Source organism: Eptesicus fuscus, chromosome 3 (assembly GCF_027574615.1).
Source record: "Eptesicus fuscus isolate TK198812 chromosome 3, DD_ASM_mEF_20220401, whole genome shotgun sequence".
Taxonomy (NCBI): domain Eukaryota; kingdom Metazoa; phylum Chordata; class Mammalia; order Chiroptera; family Vespertilionidae; genus Eptesicus; species Eptesicus fuscus.
Window position 1 is genome coordinate 87,865,471 of NC_072475.1, and position 20,218 is coordinate 87,885,688.

The 20,218-nt window shown below is 36.0% G+C and overlaps 1 protein-coding gene across 1 annotated transcript in view; it reads right to left on the reverse strand.

Moving 5' to 3' along the window:
• Nucleotides 1-1,870: 1,870 nt before the first annotated feature.
• Nucleotides 1,871-20,218, reverse strand: part of CSNKA2IP (casein kinase 2 subunit alpha' interacting protein) — a 128,036-nt gene continuing 109,688 nt past the window's right edge. The window contains exon 2 of the mRNA XM_028131242.2: nucleotides 1,871-4,541. Coding sequence (XP_027987043.2) covers nucleotides 2,093-4,228 — 2,136 coding nt within the window. The 5' untranslated portion in view covers nucleotides 4,229-4,541 and the 3' untranslated portion in view covers nucleotides 1,871-2,092. The remainder of the gene's footprint in view (nucleotides 4,542-20,218) is intronic.

Genomic DNA, 20,218 nt, shown 5'->3' on the forward strand with positions numbered 1-20,218 from the left:
TCAGAACAAGGCTTCTCAGAAGATGTCAAGAAAGACAAAATAGAGCCACGTAGGATAAAAATGTATAGATGGAAAGATCTTTCTGGACAGCAGAACTGTTGATTTAAAAGTACAACGTAAGAGAGGCCTTAGTATATTTTATACATTGTAAAGAAATTAGTATGGCTGAAGCACCCAGTAGGAGACTGGAAAATAAGAAATCAGTTTTGCGAGTCAATAATAATTCAATCACAAAAAGAATTTATACATTCCTACAAAAAGCAATGGGCAATAATGAAAGGATTATAAGCAGTGGATGGACATTATCAAATCAGTGTCTTAGAAATGCATTCAAAAATTACAGTGCATGTTTAAGGGTTATTGTAGTAACTCCAGGTTATAAATGGCTGTGACCACAACTAGTATAGTGACAACTGGTTGAAAAGGAAAGACTAAAGTCTAGAGATAATAAGACCATAGAACTCATGGACTTGGAGAGGAGCTGGCAATGACTCCCTGATGGGTGATGTTAAACAAACTGAATTTGAGAACATAGGGGCAAAGAACTGTAAACGTAAGGTGTAAATTGTAAATATAAAGATGATAAATTTTGTTTTGGCCATGTTGAGTTTGAAATGACTGTGTATTGTTCCCATTGGAAATGCCCACTATGTAGTCTGGTGACCAGAAAGATGTGGAGTGGAGAGGCAGAAATGTGAGTTTTCACTGTATGCAGGAAATCCTAATTCCAGCCATTGGAGATGCAGATAATAACTTAAGGTGAGTAGGTAAGACAACTTCCTTCTCTTCCCAGTAGACCCAGTGGAATAAAGACATTTTTAAAACATTTTTATTAACCCACTTTGCAAGTGATGAACTTTAGAGCTCATTATTTAAATATTGGCACAGTCAGCATGAGATAGGATTATCTGTACCAGTTAGCTATTCTCTCCTGAAATTTGTTAACTAAGATTGAATAAATCATTGGATTTCAGAGTATGGGATCTTAGCATAGAAGAACTTTTCCCCACCTCTAAACAAAAGACACACACAGGATGAAAGTAAAGGGATGGAAAAAAAATTTCCATGCAAATGGAAAAGAAAAAAAAGCAGGAGAAACAATCCTCATTTCCGACAAAATAGACTTTAAAAGCATCATGCTTAGCGAAATAAGCAAGTTGGAGAAAGATAAACATCATATGATCTCACTCATTTGTGGCATATAATGAAAAACATAAACTGATGAACAAAAATAGAACCAGAGGAGAAAAACAATTCTAGAATATAATAGAAGTAATCCTTTTATTTACAGATTTTTAATATTTTCTACAACTTTTGTGATATACTATGTTAGTACAGTTTTGGTAATATTATCATAATTAAAATCCTTTTATTCTTAAAATATTAATGTTTATTGCATGTAATATTTTTATAAGATCATTTTTCTTGAATAATTGGTGTTTATTGTATGTAACATTATCATATTTAAAATCATTTTTCTTGAAATATTAAGGTTTATTGCATGTAACATATTTAAAATCGTTTTGTGTTTTTTTTTAATAAAAAAAAAAAACTGAAAAAAAAAACCCCACAAAACATTAAGGTAATTATTTAAATTTAGAGTTTAGATTTGTTTGGATTACTAAACTCAGGATTCTGGATGTCAATAATAGTCTGGAAAGGTGATTTAAAACTATAACAAGCAATAAATGAGCAATTTGTAAAAAAAAAAAAAAATTGCAGATGAGAAAACCAGGAGGCACAGGAAAAAAAAAAAAAAAAAAAAGGACCAATAAGGTATTTCTCCTCAATAGCCAATTATGATTAATTTAACAATAATTATATAGTAGCTACTATAAGCTAGGCATTTGGTTACAAAGAAGAGATTCAGTTTTGATTTCTAGGGATTGTAATTTATTTCTTAAATAGGAAATAGACTTGAGAGTAATAGTTCCCTTAACTGGGTGCATCACCAACTGAAATATCGAGTCCCATTCAGTCATTACCAAGAATTTTAATAAGCGTGATAAGAAATCAAACTCTAGTCTCAAAGAACTAAAGGTCAATTGCTTTCAAAGATACAAAACATTAATTTAATCAACATTTCTCTCATTTACTGTGCCTGGAAAATTTTGAACAGTATCTTTGACCCCTTTGGCCCTTTCACTATGGTGCTATTCCTCATCGGATTTGTGTTGGTAGATGGTGGGTGACTTTGTTGTCTTTTTCCAGAAAGTAGCTGGTAATTTTTGCTACATATAAACTCAAGCCAGGAGACGCCTGGAGGCAAACGGTGGTAACTAACTAACTTAGTGAACAAACAACCTGAGGGGGTAGATGTCATAGACTCTTCGTGAGGAAAGGGTAAGGAGGGTGCAATCAAAGAGGAAGAGGAGGAAGAAGACGAAGAGGAAGATGAAGAGAAAGATATGGAGGAGGAAGATGATGGGAGTCTAGTCTGTGGCCGAGAATTACCTTTCTTTACATAAAGCAACCAGTCAATAGCCTGGGGCTGTTGGCTTACAACTTTGTTTTCAGAGACTACCGTCAGCCCACGGATGTTATCAGTTTTAGTAGGAAAAAACTCTGATATCTTCTCCATTTTTTTAAGGTTGTCTTCAAGGGCTTCATCAGGTTGATTTTTTTTCACAGGGAATAGGAGACAAGATGAGAAAGAAGTCTCTGGTACGGAAAGAATGAAAACTAATTTCACCTCAATTTTCCCCTCAGAACTGGGCTCCAGTGTCGGTATGACAGATAGCATTGCACCACGAGGATCTTTTTTTCCTGTAAGATGATTACAATGAGTTTTTATGCAGGAAGCACAAGCTAAACAAACCACGTAATTTGATGAAAGACGGGGACCAGGATGAGGATTTGGCCTTCCCCTCATTCTTCGAAAGATAATTTGCCTACTGAGATCCCTTTGGATTCTGGTCTTAGAGAGAGAATTGATAACTTTATTTACAACATTATCAGGGACAGTCCCACCTTTAACAATGCAAGGATAAATATAATCTAAAGTCCATGGAATTTCTTTATTTGAATATTTCTTTGCATAATGATCAAAGTTGCTTTTGCTCTGGATTCTTGAGCCCCGTGTTGTAGCAGCTGTGTTCCTGATGCAGTGTTTGGATCTCGATAATGATTGACCTGAGATATTTGGTTTGAGATGGGGTGAAGACACATCTGTGACTCCGTGTTTGTCATTTGGTGAAGTGGTGCTTTGAAACTTGGAGTCACTAACTGGTGAACCCGGGGTCCTGAAGGTATGATCCAGTGTAAGCACTGTCTGGGATTTGGGCTGAAACAATGGCAAACTCTGAGTCTGGTGGACAGAATGTGGTAAAGGTGACTTCCTTGGTTTTGAATTAGATGGTGGTAAGCTCAGAACACAAGAATTAGGGCTCAATACAGGTGGTATCTGAGGTTTGGAATCAGGTAAAGGTGAGCTAAAAGCCATTTGATTGGGCTGCAATGAAGGTGATAACTGAAGCAAGTCATTTGTTTGAGGTGTAGAGGTAAGTGATGGTGAGCTCAAAGATCTTTGCTGGTTATTTAATGAAGACATACAAAGGCTGTCCGATGAAGATAATTTCTGAGGCTTGGACTGAGGTAATGTTGAGCTAAGGGCTCTTTGATTAGATTTCAAAGATGATGATGTCCAGAGGATGTCTTGAGAAGAAGTTTCTTGATACTTGAAGGGGAATAATGATGAACTTGAGACTCTTTTATTAGACTTCAGTGCAAGTGATGTCCAGCAAAGGTCTAAGGAAGTTGCATTCTGAGGTTTGGAGAGAGATAATTGTGAGCTCAAGGTTGTTTGATTGGGTTCCAGTGATGATAATGATGTCTTGTTGAGATCAAGTGAAGAGGTCTGAGGTTTGGGGAGGGGTAAAGGTGAGCTCAGAGTTCTCCAATTAGACTGCAATGAAGTTCTCTGGTGGAGGTCTACTGAGGGTGGATCCTGATGTTTGGGCTGGGGTCTGGGTGATTTCAGAACTCCGTTACAGAAGCCCTGTGAAATTGTGTCCTGAGCCTTGGCAAAAGATCTCTGTATCTTCTGGTTAGAGCTTAGTGGAGGTGCTGCAAGGTAATTATTATCAGATTGCACTATAACCACAGATTGATTATTGGGTTGATTTAGATTTTCTCCTATGTACTGATGTGGTAATGAGTTGGTTGAGGCCAGTTGGTAAGAGTGTTCTAAAGATGCAAAGTGTTGATCATAATATGTTAGTGGCACCATTTTGTGACAGTAGTAGGTCTTTTTGAAAGAAGTTGGTCTGTAAGGATGTTCTGGTAACTGGTAGAGATTTTTAGCTGGATTCCATGGACAATAGATACTTTAAATAAAGTCTTTGATAGTTTCTAAGTTCTATCTTTTAAGCTCTGTTAATGCCCAAATATTGTTGTGTTTCAAAATTGACTTGTAGATGTGGTTTGGAAAAAAAAAGTCACAATTTGAAATTTTTCCTGTCTTCTTTGTAGTTTCCTAGAGGTTTTCTTTCTATCTTCTTTTTATTTTCCTAGATTTTATTTTTCTCTTGAGGAAATAACTCCTGTTAGAAAAAATAGTAAAGAGGATTCAGAATTGCTCCTGAGAGGGATATTAATTTTCTCAAACAATTTGTTATAGTGACCAGAGCCCAGGTTTCACGTTAACTTTCAGTCACGTACTCTATGTGTAACTTTTGAATTAAGCTTTCTAAACCCAGTTGCCCATCTGTAAAATAGATAAATATAATATTTAATTTATTGTGCTAAATACTAATTAAGATTATATATATATATAACATGTAACAGCACCCAGGATATAAGATGCCTAATAAAAAGTAATAGCTATTTCTGACACTCTTTTAATAATTGCTTGAGTAATAAAAAAAAATACACGCGATAAGTTCTTTTGCATAAAATAAGAGAATCTTAGAGAAAAGTGGAATGAAATTTCTTCTGAAATGTTGGTTTTCAATTTAAAAATCAATTATCCATCATTATCATCTATTAGCTTACTTCCAAAAGTCCAAAATTCTAGTTGAAAATCTATTGCATACTTTTAGTCTTGTTCTTATTTGTCACCATTGTGGCTTTTGAAACTGTTGACTACTACCTTTTAAAATTAGTGTCTTCATTCATGGCCATTATTTCTTTCTACTCTGATTCTCTTCATTTATTTTCTTATTTCTATGTTATATTTCATTGGATTATTTTGCTCTCACCTCAATGGACTTCTCAGAGTTATATCACCAGCTGTCTTCTATTTTCATTGTATTCCTAAGTATCACCTTAGCTATGTTTAGGATTTAAAAATTAACTTTATAAAAAACAGAACCTTGCCACTGGCCAAAAGTAATGCAAGCATTTTCCACTCAGAAAAGATAGATGTGCTGCTTCTTAAAAAGCAATATAGAATATAACACTATTTTTTGTGTATTTATCTTCTGGTTTTAAGGCTAAAACACAAAATATGACCAAAACAAACAAAAGAACTAAGACTAATTACAATAGACCCTGGTTAAATTAGCGAATTAAATTATTGGATTTAAGAGCCCTAAAGAATGAAAACTATCAGAATTTGCTTTCATGATTTTTTTCTACACTTCCATGACTTACCAACCCAATTTCTGATGGACAAATTTATTCCTCATGTGTGCCAACTTATCCAAATAATTTATTATCACTTATATTACTGCTAGAATATTTTACTTATATCAGTGTGTGCTTTTACATATTTAATCTTATTTACATTTTAAAATTCATTTTACTGGTATCTCAATTCACTTGTTTTTAAGTCTTGAGTCATACTTTGTGGAATTCTCCAAGTACCGACAATATTATTTATACACTATGACTTTCTAATCCATAGTCTCTAGTCCCGGTTTTCTTTTTAGCTTAAAAATTATATTTCCAACTAATCATCAGACTTACCTATCTGATGTCCCAAAGAAAATTTAAACACAAGACATTCAATAAAGTTATTTTCCCCTCTAGAGAAATTTTCTTTTTCTATACCTTGTATCTCAGTTCCTAAAACTTAGTCATCTAATTCAGAATCTTTGAAATTATCCAGAACACCTTAATCCTCCAAAACCATTTAGATAACAGGACCTGCTGCTTTTACCTCTTCCATATCTTAACACACCTTTTTCTATTCCAATTATACTCTTTCAGTGTATACTATAGGCTTATCTCATCTAGATTAATATATTAGTGTGTTAACCTACATTATCTTTTCCTCATAATCTCACTCACTCTCTTCCTTCTCTTCTACTAGAAATTCAAGAGTGAACTCTTGCTGGTGAGATAGAGCCTCTGCTCACTCAGGGATTTCCTTTGTTTTGCTTATTTCTGCATGAGTTATAAACACTGAAGTTACTTGTGATTGCTGGATTGTATGTGATGTGATTTGACATCTAATGCTTTAAAAAGGGACGTGGTCATCACAGCCCACTGTGGCACCTTAACCACCTTCTAAATGATAATATGGAATAACTCCATGACCTTGAGATATGAAAAGATTTCATGAACAAATTATAAAAATCAATAACCATTAAAAAATGATCATTTAAAATCAAGGACTGCCAATCATCAAAATGTAGCATTATTTAGAAAAACTAAAGGCAAATAAAAATGTGAAATAATAGTTATAGTACATATATCCAAAAAGAGACTCATATCCATGGTAACCTCTGCATGGCACTAAGAAAAAAGACAACAGTGTAATTAGAATAATGGGCAAAACACTCGAACAAGCACTTCAGAAATGAGGATATCCAAATACTAATATATATATGAAAAAAGAAAGGTTAGCCTCATTGCAAACCACTGAAGTGTATATGTGAACCACAGAGAGATGCTACTACATATTATCAGAATGTGACTAAATAAAACTAACAAAGGCAAAAATTGTGATTATGGAGATTAATTAGCATACTATATTGCATACAGACATAAAACTGTTTTATATAATTCTGATGTAAAAATTTGACAAATAGTTCAAAATTAAAAGAAAACTAATCAAGTATTATCACTTTTCCATATGCAAAATCCTAAATAAAATAAAACATTTAATTTAATATTACAGTGAAACAATAAACTGTCACCAATTTGATCTTATTTGAGCAATGTAATGATGATTTATTATTAAGAAGCTATAATTTTTTAAATATATTTTATTGATTTTTTTTACAGAGAGGAAGGGAGAGGGATAGACAGTTAGAAGCATCAATGAGAGAGAAACATCGATCAGCTGCCTCTTGCACACCCCCTACTGGGGATGTGCCTGCAACCAAGGTACATGCCCTTGACCAGAATCGAACCCAGGACCTTGCAGTCTGCAGGCCGATGCTCTATCCACTGAGCCAAACCGGTTTTGGCAAGAACCTATAATTTATGTGCATAGCTTACAAATACATTTTAATGATTGCTCAAAAATCATTTTATGCTATCCAACCACTATGTCTTATAGAATTCAATAAAGTACTAAGAAAAAACTATGTAATGAAATAAATATGAATCTAAAGACAAAATAAAATCATTCAGTTGATATTGAAAACTGAGCTATTCCCATTATAAACTGATAATAGACAAGCACATCCACTATCAGTACTACAATTTACCATTGCTTAGAAATATTTGGCTAATTAATTAAAGAAAAAATAAAGGAAAAATGCATTAACTGTTGAAAAACTAATTTAGAATACAGAAAACTAAAAAATCAGTGATATAATTCAGAAAGTTCAGTGAAGTCACACTTCACTAAGTCACTATAAATGTATCAAAAAATTTCCTACCCTAGCCAGTTTGGCTCAGTGGCTAGAACATCGGCCTGCAGACTGAAGGGTCCCAGGTTCAATTCTAATGTGCAGGAGGCAGCCAATCAATGATTCTCTCTCATCATTAATGTTTCTATCTCTTTCCCTCTCCCTTTCTCTCTGAAATCATTAAAAATATATTTTTTAAATTTTCTAAATATCAACATTTAACAAGCTATATGACTATAAATACTCTATAAAAATAGTTTTAACAATTAAATAAAAACACAAACACTTTATTAGAAAAATGAGCAATTAATTAAAAATTTTACAGAAAAACAATACAAATGCCTAGTTACCAAAGAAACAGAACAGTTTGCTATGTCTGCTTCTTTTATAACTTTAATTGACCTTTTCAATTCACAGTTGCTCATTGCTCCTAGATTCCAATTACTTTTTTAAAACATATTTCTAATAAATAGAAAAATTATAATTGGAAATTGCAATAACTTTTCCACTAATGGATAGAAACAAGCTGAAAATTAGTAATGGTATATAATATTTAAAAAGTACTATCAACTAATTTGACCTAATTGATATTCACAGAACACTTCAATCTAAAACATTCTTTTCAAGTATACATGGAATATTCACTGAAATATTATAGACCATACACTAGGTATCAATAAATTTAAATGGGTTCAAATCATACATAGTCCTTGAATTTGTCAATGAAATTAAATTATAAAATCAATAACAGAAATAACTATGAAAAATAACCAAATATATAAAATTAAATAATATACTTCTAAATAACCAATGAATCAAAGTAGGAGAAAATTAGAAATTCTGATGCAATAAATGAAAACATATGTATAAAAATGTGTGGGATCCTACCAAAGCAAAATTTAGAAGGAGATAATATTTGCAGAAATAAATGACAATATTAAAAATAAAGAAGTTCTCAAATCAATGACATTAGTTTCTCTTTAATCAAGTAGAAAAAGGATAGTATACTAAACCAAAATTAAGTAGCAGAAAGAAAAAAATACACCTGGGAACAGAAATCAATAAGATAGAAATCAGAAAAACAAGTATACCAAAAGCTGGTTCTTAAGAGAGCAATGAAATTGAAAACATTTAGCCAGACATATCAGGAAAAAAGAAGATATAAATTACAAATGTCAGGAAAGAGAGGGCTGACATTATTACAGAATCTACCAATATTAAAAATTATAATAAAATAATATTGTGGATATTATTATGCCAATATGTTAGACAACCCAAATGAAAAGGACAATACTACTTGAAAGACACAAACTGCCAAAGTTTACTCAGGAATAAATAGAAAACCTGAAGATCCCTATATCTATTAAATAACTTGAATTTGAGTTTAATACTTTCCCATAAAAAAAAAAAAAAACACTAAGAGGGTTAACTTGCAACGCAACTCGGGCAGCTAAGGCAGGGTCCCGTGGAAAACAAAGGCAGGTGGAACCTAGGCAGGGGCAGACACAGCAGTGTGAGCAGCCTAACCACAGGAACCAACCAAGCAGAAATAAGAAAATGTTTCTGCACTCAAAGCAGGAGGCTTGGGAAACCAAGGGAGGGCCTGCAACAATAAGGTTTACTGACACATAGAAACAGAGAAAGTTCAGCACAGGAACAGGGAAAGAACACAGAAACAGGGAAAGTTCAGGTCCGTTGCTGGGCAAGAACAATTGAGGGAATCAATCAGGTATAGAAGCAGGCTTGTAGCAAACATATACCCGTGGGCTACAAGCCTTCACTGCACAGCCCATTATTGGGCCCCCCTCCCTGTGAGGGGAGTCTGAATCTGCTCGTAATAAATTTTCCATAGTTGTGCTTAAATCTTCTGGTCCGCGGAGCTCATTCTTGGGCATGGCGGGACACGACCCCGGGAATAACCCTGGACTCACCTTTCAGGTTATCAGCACCAGACTCTGGTAGCTTCATTGGTTCATTCTACCAAACTTTCAAGAAATTAATAATACCAATTCCACACACACTCTTGCAGAAAATTAAAATGGAAGAATTTCTTCCTAACTCATCCTACGAATCAAGCATTACAATTTGATAACAAATTGAAATGAAAACATTAATAGATTATAATAAAAACTATAGACCAATATTCCTCATAACTTCCAAAGTTTTAGCCAGTCAAATCCAATAATATATAAAAAGGATAATTAAATGCTTTTCCCCAAAACTATAAACCCAATCTTATGCAAAAACATCAAACAAGCCCAAAATGAAGAAAATTCTACAAAATACTTCACCAGTACTTATTTTTTTAATCTTCACCTGAGAATATGTGTTTTTTTTTTTATCTTTATTGTTGACAGTATTTTATATATCCTCTTTTTTCCCTCCGTTTCCCATTCTAGGCCGCCCCCACCCTGAGCCCCAGACCTTCACTACCCTATTGTCTGTGACCATGGTTGTGTATATACACATACAAATTCTTTGGTTGATCTCTTTACACTCACCCACCCACCCCCACCTTCCCTCTGAGATTTGACAGAGGATATGTTTTTATTGAGTTAGAGAGACAAGAAGAGATAGTGAGAGGGAGAAACATCAATATGTGAGAGAGAAACCTTGATTGGTTGCCTCCCCTACATGCCCAAACAGGATCAACCTGCAATCTGGATATGTGTTCTGACCAGGGATCAAACCGCAACCTAGGTATGTGCCCTGACTGGGTCTTGACACACAACCCTTTGGTGCATGGGACAACACTCCAACCAACTGAGCCACACCAGCCAGGGTCACCAGTACTCTTTAAAGGTGTCAAAATCATGAAAAACAAGAAAAGACAGAGAAACTGTCACAAATTGGAGAAATCTAAACATAATGTCTAAAGGCAATGTGGTATGCTGGATTGGCTCTGTATCAGCAAAAAGGCATCAGTGAAAAAACTTGTGAAATTCCTCAATGTCACTAATCAGCAGAGAAATGCAAATTAAAACCACAAAGAATTGTCACCTCACAGCTGTCAGAATGGCCATCATCAATAAATCAAAAAACAAGTATTGGCAAGGAAGTAGAGAAAAGGGACCCCTTGTGCACTGTTGGAAGAAATGCAGATTGGTGCAGTCACTGTGAAAAACAGTATGGGGTTTCCTCAAAAAATTAAAAATTGGCCCTGGCTGGTATGGCTCAGTTGGTTCCCACCCCAAAGCCAGACACTCCGTCACTGATATCTCCTGAGTCCACCCAGACTTCTAAACCCCAGCCAAGGCATCTGATTCCTCAGCAGGGCCTAAACTCAACAGGGTGGGGTGAGAAGGAGTCCAGTATGTGGGACAATTGTTTTCCCCCATGCTAATGCCCCTTGGAGGGGAGTGCTGCATCCGCCCAAGACAGCAATATTGGAGAATGAATCAGCACGGGGATCCTGTCAGCTTTCCCCCAACCCTGTCACCAGAGCCAAAAAACCCAGATACTCCTCAGATGACTCTAGTCTACTCTGCCCTCCCTCCAGATTCCCTCTGCCAGAGCCCAGGGTGAGTGGCTGCAAAAGAAATTTTGTGTGTAGGTGCCTTAAGAGTGTGCCTGCATCTCCATCAGATTCCATCTCTCCCTGGCAGACAAACCCTCCTGCTTCTCATGGTTGGATGTTATGTAGGCACCTCTTCCCAGATCTGGTGTTCTGGGCTGGGGAGCCCAGCCTGGGATTTAGGCCCCACGGTTCTCAGTAGGAACCTCCTGCAGCTGAGAGGTCCCTTTGAAACCTCAACAATCCTCTGCTCAAGCGGGGTCAGCCCCTTTCGCATCTCTGCCCTTCCTACCAGTATTAATGTGGCTTCTACTGTAAATCCTTGCTTACATGACTCTTCAACAGTTCATCATTCAAGATGATTGTTCTTTAATTTAGTTCTATTTCCAGTTTGGTCCTGGAATGAGGTGATTACAGCTTCCATTTACTCCACCGCCATCTGGAAAAATCCCTAGATTACTTCCTAGATTAGAATTTGAGGATAAAATTTTATATTTTAAGACTGAAATATATTGCTAAATTTTCCACCAGTTAATTTGTAAAAAATAAAAAAATAATACATTCACATCAGTAATACAGAAGTGATATTTAGCTACATGCAAACTCTGGCTCTAGAATATTTTAAATATTTATCTTTTTCTTGCCTTTCATCCATGACCACTTGTTTTAATATTTATATCTTAAATATCAGCTAAATCTTGGTTATCTACATTTCTCTACTTGTTAAGTCCTTGGTCAATATATGTACTTATTCTTCAGTAAGTGTGTTCATTTTTTTGTCATTGAGTATAAGATTTTTTATATAATGTCTTCCTTTTGTCATAAATACTGCAAATATTTTCCCTAGGTCACTTGCTTAAAATGTTCATTATATTTGTCAGATTAGCTCTGGTCCACCCAATATTATTATTTTATTCCAGATTTATATTTTTTGACTCTTACTTTTGATGTTTATAAGAACATAACCAAGAGTTCCAACAAAGTTGATACAATGAATTACCAAGATGACTGACACCAAAATAAATAGAACTGATGTCTGATAATATCAATTTATAATATTATTATATTACTAGAGGCACAGTGCACAAATTCATGCACCAATGGGGCCATTCGGCCTGGCCTATGGGATCAGACCGAAACCGGCTCTCCGACATCCTCCAAGGGGTCCCAGATTGTGAGAGGACACAGGCCAGGCCGAGGAACACCACCAGTGCACTATCGGGGCTGGGGAGGGATGCAGGAAGTTGGCCAGCTGGGGAGGGACCACAGGAGGGCTCCAGGGTGTATCCAGCCCATCTTTCTCAGTCCCGATAGGCCGGACCCCAGTAGCAAGCTAACCTACCAGTCAGAGTGTCTGCCCCCTGGTGGTTAGTGCACATCATAGCGACTGGTCGACTGATTGACTGTCTGCCCCCTGGTGGTCAGTGCATTTTATACTGAGTGGTTGAGCGGCCTTAGCATATTATTAGCTTATTATGTTTTGATTGGTTGAATGGCCTACTGGTCGACCGAACACTTAGCATATTAGGCTTTTATTATATAGGATAATTATAATATTTATAATGTTAATTATAAGGACCATTAATTTATTCAATATAAAAACTACGCCGAAAAAGCTTTGAGGATCCTTCTATGTTACTTTCAAGAGAAACGTGTGTTGTCAAATCAAGAATGCTTCACTTTCATAGTCATGGTTTTGTGGAATATGTGAACATCTTTGTCAGATGGGAAGTCCAGTAAGGCTTCAGAGACAAAGTAACATATGAATTGGATTTTTGAATGATCATTGCACCATTGAAAATCAAGGAAAGGTCATCTTATGAAAAGGCACACCAGAATGAAAGAGCCTAAAACATTCAGGAGCAGTGAGAAATTCACTGTGGTGGTAACGGGATACTGGACCAGTAGGGGCAGGTGATTACCCTTGGAAAGATGAGGTTGGACACAGATGCAGAAGGGCCTTGTTGTTTTTAAAAACACATACCTTATCCTGGTGGTAACTTATGAGCAGGAGAAACAGTCAGCTAGGGAAGTGAGATGTTCAGATGAATGTGAAAATTCAGCCCTAGCTGGTGCTCTCAGTGGTTAGAACATCGGCCTGCACACCGAAGGGTTTGATTCCCAGTCAAGGGCACATAACTGGGTTGCAGGTTCAATCCCGTGGCCCAGGTCAGGACACGTGTGGGAGGCAACCAATTGATTTGTCTCTCACACATCAATGTCTCTCTGTCTCTGTCTCTGTCTCTCTCTCTCTCTCTCTCTTTATCTCTCTCTGGCTCTGGCACACACACTCTCTCCTCCCCCTCCTTCCCTCCCTTCCACTCTCTCTAAAAATCAATGGAAAAAATATCCTCTGGTGAGGATTCACAAAAACGTGAAAATTCAGACTGTGAATTCCCAGGTAAGAACCAAGTAGCACAGGGTCTTGTTACTTGGGTGCTTATTGCTGATTCAGAGTTTATTGACTTCAGTGTGTTTTATTAAAAGTGCATATGCTTAAAAATGAATCATGTCATTAAGATCATACATTATTGACTTATCAATTTCATTTTGGAGCCAATATAACCTTTGAGATTGTGATTTTAGATATATCTTCAAAGCCAGTAAATCAATCTGTAAATCAATTACTTCATGACATAATATTTCTAATAAAATTATTTAATGACACTAATGTGCTCTACTAGATTCTCTGGGCTAAAATTTGCATAAACATCTCTTCCTTTTTTAATGAAGTCACCATTTAACAGTATATTGAATAATCCAAATACCTTGACTATATGAAAGTTGAAACTAACAATGATAATGAAAGAATAGATCAAGTTTTCATAAGATGAGATATTTGTGCAAGCGACTTTCTTCCTGGAAATGGTCACTAGGTTTAAAACAGCAGTGACAGTAATCTAAGGGAAATGTGATCTACAGGTCTGTAGAACGCAGCTGTGCAAACAGAGGGAAGAACCTTATGGAAAGCCAGGCCACATTAAGAGACCTGTTGATTACACTGCATGTCTGATTCAAGATATTTTGCTTATACAAACTCAAGAACATAACCTCCAATGGATAATATGGTAGGTTACACATTGCCTTCATAATATGATTTGTGTTTTTCACTTGACAGAAAACCCCTTGCAGTCTGAATCTAAATGATAAATTTCAGTAATGCAGATTTTGTTCCAAATCCATTAAACTAGTTAATGGATATACATGTTATTTCTATATCTTCATGTAATTGTTAATGACATAATGCTAATTATTTTAAGATAATAATGAAATGAGATATTTTAAAATATCATATTTGGCAAATAGCTAGCAATATTAGTCTTCTTTTCCAAATCCATGACATTAGTTTTCTCATCATGACAAAAACTAAAATATTGTCATGATGACAGGTAACACTTTAGTTACTATAATTTACTTTGTATAATAACTGCATGACTGTTTTTGGGAATATAAGTTTATAGGACTTTTTGAAATAAACTACTATTAATGCCTTCACCTAAAATTTCACTACTTTAGATTTAGAAGATCTTTTAAGACATGAATCTTATTCTTCTATGCCCTTGATTTTAGAATTAAAAACTTTTTATCTAAGCTCCAGTATTACTCATTTTGCAATATTTTTTCAAATAATCCTTCAAAAAAGCAACCTAATTATAAACAAAGATAAATCAACTTTTGATTATCTTATTTATCTAGTTAAGTGATGTCTTCTTTTTTTAAATTTACATATTTTAAAATATTCTAATCTGAGACAATCTTGCAATATTTTATATTGAAGACATTATCTGTGATACAATAAAAGGAATTTTGCTATATCTTTTTTCTAAAACATTACATTGAAAGTATAAAAAAATTAAAAACTCTATTTAGACCTGTAACATCACAAATATCTCAAATCAAGATGGCTCCATTATCCCTTTACTATTTCCCTATTCCTTTACTACTCAAATATGTCTATGCATAGAAAACCAGGGGATGACAATTGAAGTAATATTGAAAAATTTTGATGGTAATAAGACAATAATAATTTTCACCGCTTAGTCAGTCCTTGATATATGCATTAACTTTTTAAATGCTCTACAACAACCATTTTTAGTAGCGATTCATACTAATTTCATTATTATGCAGAACAATGACCAGGCCCTGTAGTCCACACTAGGTTTGGCTTCATTATTTTTCTGTTCAAAATTGGTAAGAACTATTTTTTTTTTGGTATTTCCTACTGGATAGAAAAGGCCATTTATTTTGTGTTTCTCTATCTTTAAAGGATAAATAACCTTCAGAATCGTCATCTCTTCTCTCTGCTTCTGCCAGCATCTGTTTTCAGTCATCCTCTACATACCTTCCAAGACTTTCCATCTTTCTGACCTTTTCTCTCTGACCCAGATCTATGCACCTCTTTTCTCAATTTGCACTAATTTTTTCTAACTCCTATTCCTAAACATTTCCTCTATTTTATATCAAGTTCATTGTTTTTATATGCTCTCTCACTTATAATACTATCAAAAATTGCTGTGTCAACAATTTTAAGTATTTGAGGTAAATGTCTGGTGTTTGGAACAGCAGTGCCAAACACCAGACATTTAATATAAACTGTATGTTTACAAACCCTCTTAAACTAAGTAATATATATTTTTTAACTCATAAGCTAGCCCGTGTATTGAAATGTGCATAAGAAAAAAAAATAGAAATCATTTAAATTGAAAAATCATGCTTCTATATTATTTTCACAACTTCTTTAGGCTGGATTTGCCATAGTATGGAATTTGTATCTTAACATCACTGTTAAAAGCAAACACATGTATTTATTTCTATTTTTATACCCATTGAAGGATTGATTAGGAATGCAATTAGAGTAGAATATGAGGCTTGTTTATATTATAAAAATTTCAGTGAACTGTATTTTTCACAGAACTAGAACAAATACTCCAAAAATTTATATGGAACCATAAAAGACCTGAATAACTGCAGCAATCCTGAAAAAGAGGAGCAAAGTTGGAAGGATCACAGTACTAGATAGCAAACTATACCACAAAGCCACTGTAACAAAAACAGCCTGGTACTGGGATAAGAACGGGCATGTAGACCAACGAAATGTAACAGAGACCCCAGAAATTGACCCCCATCATTATGGTCAGTTAATATTTGACAAAAGAGGAAAGAACATACAATGGATTCAAGACAGTCTCTTCAACAAATGGTGTTATGAAAACTAACAGACACATATAAAAAGATGAAACTAGACCACCAACTTTCAAAAATAAATTCAAAATGGATAAAAGACTTAAATGTACACCATGAAACCATAAAAACCCTAGGTGAAACTATAGGCAGTAAAATCTCAGACATATCACAAAGCAGACTTTTTGTCACTATATCTCCTAGGACAAGAGAAACAAAGGAAAAAAATGTGACTAAATAAAAATAAAAGCTCTGCACAGCAAAATAAACCACCATCAAAATGAAAAGGGAACTCTTTGTACGGGAGAATATATTTGCCAATGATACATCTGATAAGGGGTTAATCTCCAATATATATAAAGTTCTCATACAACTCAACAAAAGGAAGACAAACAATCCAATTAAAAAGTGGGCAGAATACCTGAATAGACATTTCTCCAAAGAGGACATACAAATGGCCAATAGACATACAAAAAAATGCTTAAAGTCACTAATCATCAGAAAAAAAGCAAATAAAAATCACAATGAGATATCACCTCATACCTGTCAGAATGCTTTTCATAAATAAATCAATAAACAACAGAACTAGACAAAAGTGCTGGTGAGGATGTGGAAAAAGGGAACACTAGTTCACTGCTGGTGGGAATACAGATTGGTGCAGCCACTGTAGAAAACAATATGCAGTTTCCTCAAAAATTTGAAAATGAAACTGCCATTTGACCCAGAGACCCCACTTCTGGGAATATATCCTAAAAATGCCAAAACACCAATAAGAATGCACCCCTATGTTCATAGCAGTATTATTTACAAATAGCTAAGATTTAGAAACAGCCCAAGTGCCCATCAGTGGATATAAAAGCTGTAGGACATTTACACAATGGAATACTATGCAGCTGCAAAAAATGTGGATTTTTTTACCCTTTGGAACAGCATGGATGGACCTGGAAACTATTATGCTAAGTGAAATAAGCCAAACTGAGAAAGACAAATACCACATGATCTCACTTACTTGTGAATCTAATGAACAAAACAAATTGAACAACAAAATAAGACCCAAAGCATGGAGGCATGGAACAGACTGACATAACTTCATATTGGGGTGGGGGGACGAGCAGAGATAAACCAAAGAACTTATATACTTACTGGAGGCCCAGTGCACGAATTCTTGCACCAGTGGGGTCCCTCAGCCTGTCCTGCAGGATCAGGACATCTCAGCTCTCCGACATCTCCTGAGGGGTCCCGGATTGAGAGATGGTGCAGGCCAGGATGAGGAACACCACCAGTGCATGATCGGGGCCGGGGAAGGTCACAGGAGGTTGGCCAGCCAGGGAGGGTCTGCAGGAGGGCTCCAGGGCATGTCCAGCCCATCTCACTCAGTCCTGATCAGCCAGACCCCAGCAGCAAGTTAACCTACCAGTCGGAGCATCTGCTCGCTGGTGGTCAGTGCACGTCTTAACGAGCAGTTGAGTGGCCTTAGCATAACAGTAGCATATTATGCCTTGATTGGTTAAACCGCCTACTGGACAACCCAACACTTAACATATTAAGCTTTTATTATTTAGGATTACATTGTTTAATTTAACAGCATAATGAACTGCTAAAACTCACTGCACAACCCAAGGATTAGAACATCACCATTTGCCCTCCTATGCACTCCTTCCCCACGTGGTGCCTCTCTTCTGAATGTTGTGGTTAACATTCCCTTGTTTTTTTTTTTTTTGTTTTTTTTTAATCTTCTATATTGTTTAATCATATACATATACATATACATATAATATATATATATATATATATATATATATATATGCATAGCCCATGTTCAAGAACAATAGGGTGGTGAAGATCTGAGGGGGCAGGTAGGGGCTGAGCAGAGGGGGGAAAATGGGAGACATGTAATTCTGTCAACAAAAATAAAATTAAAATAAAATTTAAAAAAAGAATAAGTAGGTTTTGGTTTCACATAAAAAAATTGTAGTTAAAGCATCTCAAATTTTAAGTAATTATAATATGTAATTATTGATTATACCCAGGTTTATGTATATTTAAAAATGTAAGATTTTATAAGAACTCATTGTGATCAGGAAGAAAATTATGCAACTGGATTAATAGAATTTACATACTTTAGATATGGTATTTTGGTGTGCCAGCACGGCCAAGGGTGAACCTGAGGAGGGGCAGTGAAGGATTGAAGAAAAGACAGACAAGAGAATACAGCTGGGGCTCAGTGGATCTCCTGTGCCTGGATGAGGACACAAAAGACTCAGCCTGCAAACTGATTCTTTATTTCATAGTCTGATTAAAACAAGGGCAGATTAACATGTATACAAATGTTCTTGTTTTGGCAACACTTGCTGCACCTCCCATAGCCCAGTAGCTACTTAGAAAGAAATTAGGGAGGACTACAAGGGCACGCTTAATTATGCTAGGAGAGCTCTGCCTTCCAGGCTGGGACTTGTTTGTGGCCCTGCCACAGGTCAGCCCAAGGCTTGACCCTAGAGCCGCTTCCTACATTTTGGTAAACCAAAAAATATATTTCAACTCTGTTCTTTTCTAACTTTATGACCTTGGACAAATTATCTATAAACCATAGTTTTTTCAAGTATAAAATAAAGATAACAGTAGTGCATATCTCACATTTTTGCTATGAGAAATTGTGAAAATATAGTTTAAGTGCTTAGATTAACATGTAATAAATCATATATGATCAATAAATTGGCATTCTTATTATTATAAAAGAATTATCACTGCTCCATTATGTAGTAAAAATGTAAATTATGTAAATACATCTCCCATAATTCATTACAATAAATTTGTTTGTATATTCTTGTCTTTGGGAACCTATGATGGCGTCCCTTAGTTATCCTATCTAATAAAGAGGGAATATGCTAATTGACCATCATGCCCTCACAAGATGATGGCACCCACAACCAATAAAGAGGGAATATGCTAATTGGCTGCCACGCCCTCACAAGATGGCGGCATCCACAGCCACAAGATGGTGGCACCCAGTCTGCTCAGCCCCGCCTCATCCAGCATCAGTTCCCCAGTACTCTCAGCCCCGCCTCATCCAGCCTCAGTCCCCCAGTCCCCTCATCCCCAACTCATCCAGCCGGAGTCCCCTAGTCCCCTCAACCCTGCCTCACTCAGTCCCTGCACCATCCAGCCTCATCCAGCCTCAGTCCCCCAGTCCCCTCAGCCCCGCAGGGGAAGGCAGTTGGGGGAGATCGGGCCAGTAGGGGAGGGCAGTTGGGGACGATGATGCCAGCAGGGGAGTAGTTAGGCATCAATCAGGCTGGCAGAGGAGTGGTTAGGGACAATCAGGCAGGCAGAAGCCAGCAGTCCTGGATTGTGAAAGGTTAGGAGCCAGCAGTCCCGGATTGTGAGAGGGATATCTAACTGCCAGTCAGACATCCCCCGAGGGGTCCCAGATTGGAGAGGGTGCAGGCTGGGCTGAGGGACACCCAACCCCCACCCCCTGTGCATGAATTTCATGCACCAGGCCTCTAGTATAATTATAAGGAAATAAAATATTGAGATATATGTATGACATAGAATAAAGATTTCAGAAGCCAAATAGAAATAAAAGTACCTGACTATTGTGTGTGTATCATAGATATGTATATCCTAATCTAGCCTGACAAATGTACATGATATATAGGGATTTTTATCTTTCAATTCTGGTGTTGGCTTTACTGTTCAGCTATTTAATTTTTAATTTTTTCCCAAGAACTATATAATTTTTTCAAGCCTCACAAATTCTTTTTCCAAAAGTTTGCCTAAA